Genomic DNA, 820 nt, shown 5'->3' with positions numbered 1-820 from the left:
CTAGAAAATGAAAATTGAATTAGAACAAGTTAAGCAACAACTGATAGTAAGTGAAACTTTTTTCCCCACTTCAGAATAGTTCATTAATTTCAGAACAAATATTCATTACAAGATCACTTTCTTAATTTTTTTTTTTCTTTAAAGAATGAAACCAGTCGAATCAGAGCAGATAATAAACTGGATATCAACCTAGAAAGGAGCAGAGTAACAGATATGGTAATATGCTTTTAAATGTACTTTTTTGCACTTACTCCTTTTTAATTCCTTTTAGTCTTTTTTTTAACCTCTTGATAAACCATATCGTTTAGTTTACAGATCAAGAAAAGAAACTTATGGAGGCAACCACAGAATTTACCAAAAATGTAAGCTGCTATGTAAAAGTTTCTCTTCTGTATAGCTCTCATGGCTTATGTAACTGCCTTTATATGTATCATTTTATAAGTTTGGACTTCAACAAGCTAGCCCTATAGATTCCATGATTTCCTCATAGCTGTTATAGTTAACCAGTACTTTGGGGGAAGCTGCTACCAGGTGGAGGGGAGTACCTGAGCTGTGACTTCTGAGTCAGAATCAAGCTTTCCAGGTAGCATACTTTTTTTTAACTAAATTATTTTTATATGGAAGAGAACTATTTTTTTAAGAAGACAAGGATTCACAATTAGTATTTAATGAATGCCTAGGTTCAGTCAAATAAAAAATTTTTATGTTAGATACTGTTTTATTTGCCTTTTTTGTCTGTTAATTTATTTAATCCTCATATCAGCCTCTGTGTGAGGTAGGCACTCTATTCCCATTCTACCAATTTGGAAAGTGAGGCAGA

General features: G+C 32.2%; 2 protein-coding genes across 9 annotated transcripts in view; one reads left to right on the top strand and one right to left on the bottom strand.

Moving 5' to 3' along the window:
- Positions 1-820, bottom strand: part of ANKRD42 (ankyrin repeat domain 42) — a 104,224-nt gene that overhangs the window by 27,596 nt on the left and 75,808 nt on the right. The gene's annotated exons all lie outside the window — the stretch shown is intronic.
- The window catches only part of CCDC90B (coiled-coil domain containing 90B), a 65,591-nt gene that overhangs the window by 37,660 nt on the left and 27,111 nt on the right, over positions 1-820 (top strand). For all 8 annotated transcript variants that reach the window (XM_022593959.3, XM_022593961.3, XM_022593960.3 and 5 more), the window contains 3 exons: positions 5-46; positions 145-216; positions 309-362. In XM_022593959.3, the coding sequence (XP_022449667.1) occupies positions 5-46; positions 145-216; positions 309-362 (168 nt within the window). The remainder of the gene's footprint in view (positions 1-4; positions 47-144; positions 217-308; positions 363-820) is intronic.

The sequence above is a fragment of the Delphinapterus leucas genome, chromosome 7 (assembly GCF_059928025.1).
Source record: "Delphinapterus leucas isolate spDelLeu-1000000601 "Yukka" chromosome 7, BTC_Dleu_Yukka2, whole genome shotgun sequence".
NCBI lineage: Eukaryota > Metazoa > Chordata > Mammalia > Artiodactyla > Monodontidae > Delphinapterus > Delphinapterus leucas.
The sequence above is the reverse complement of the archived record's forward strand: the minus strand, read 5'-3'. Positions and strand labels throughout refer to the sequence as shown.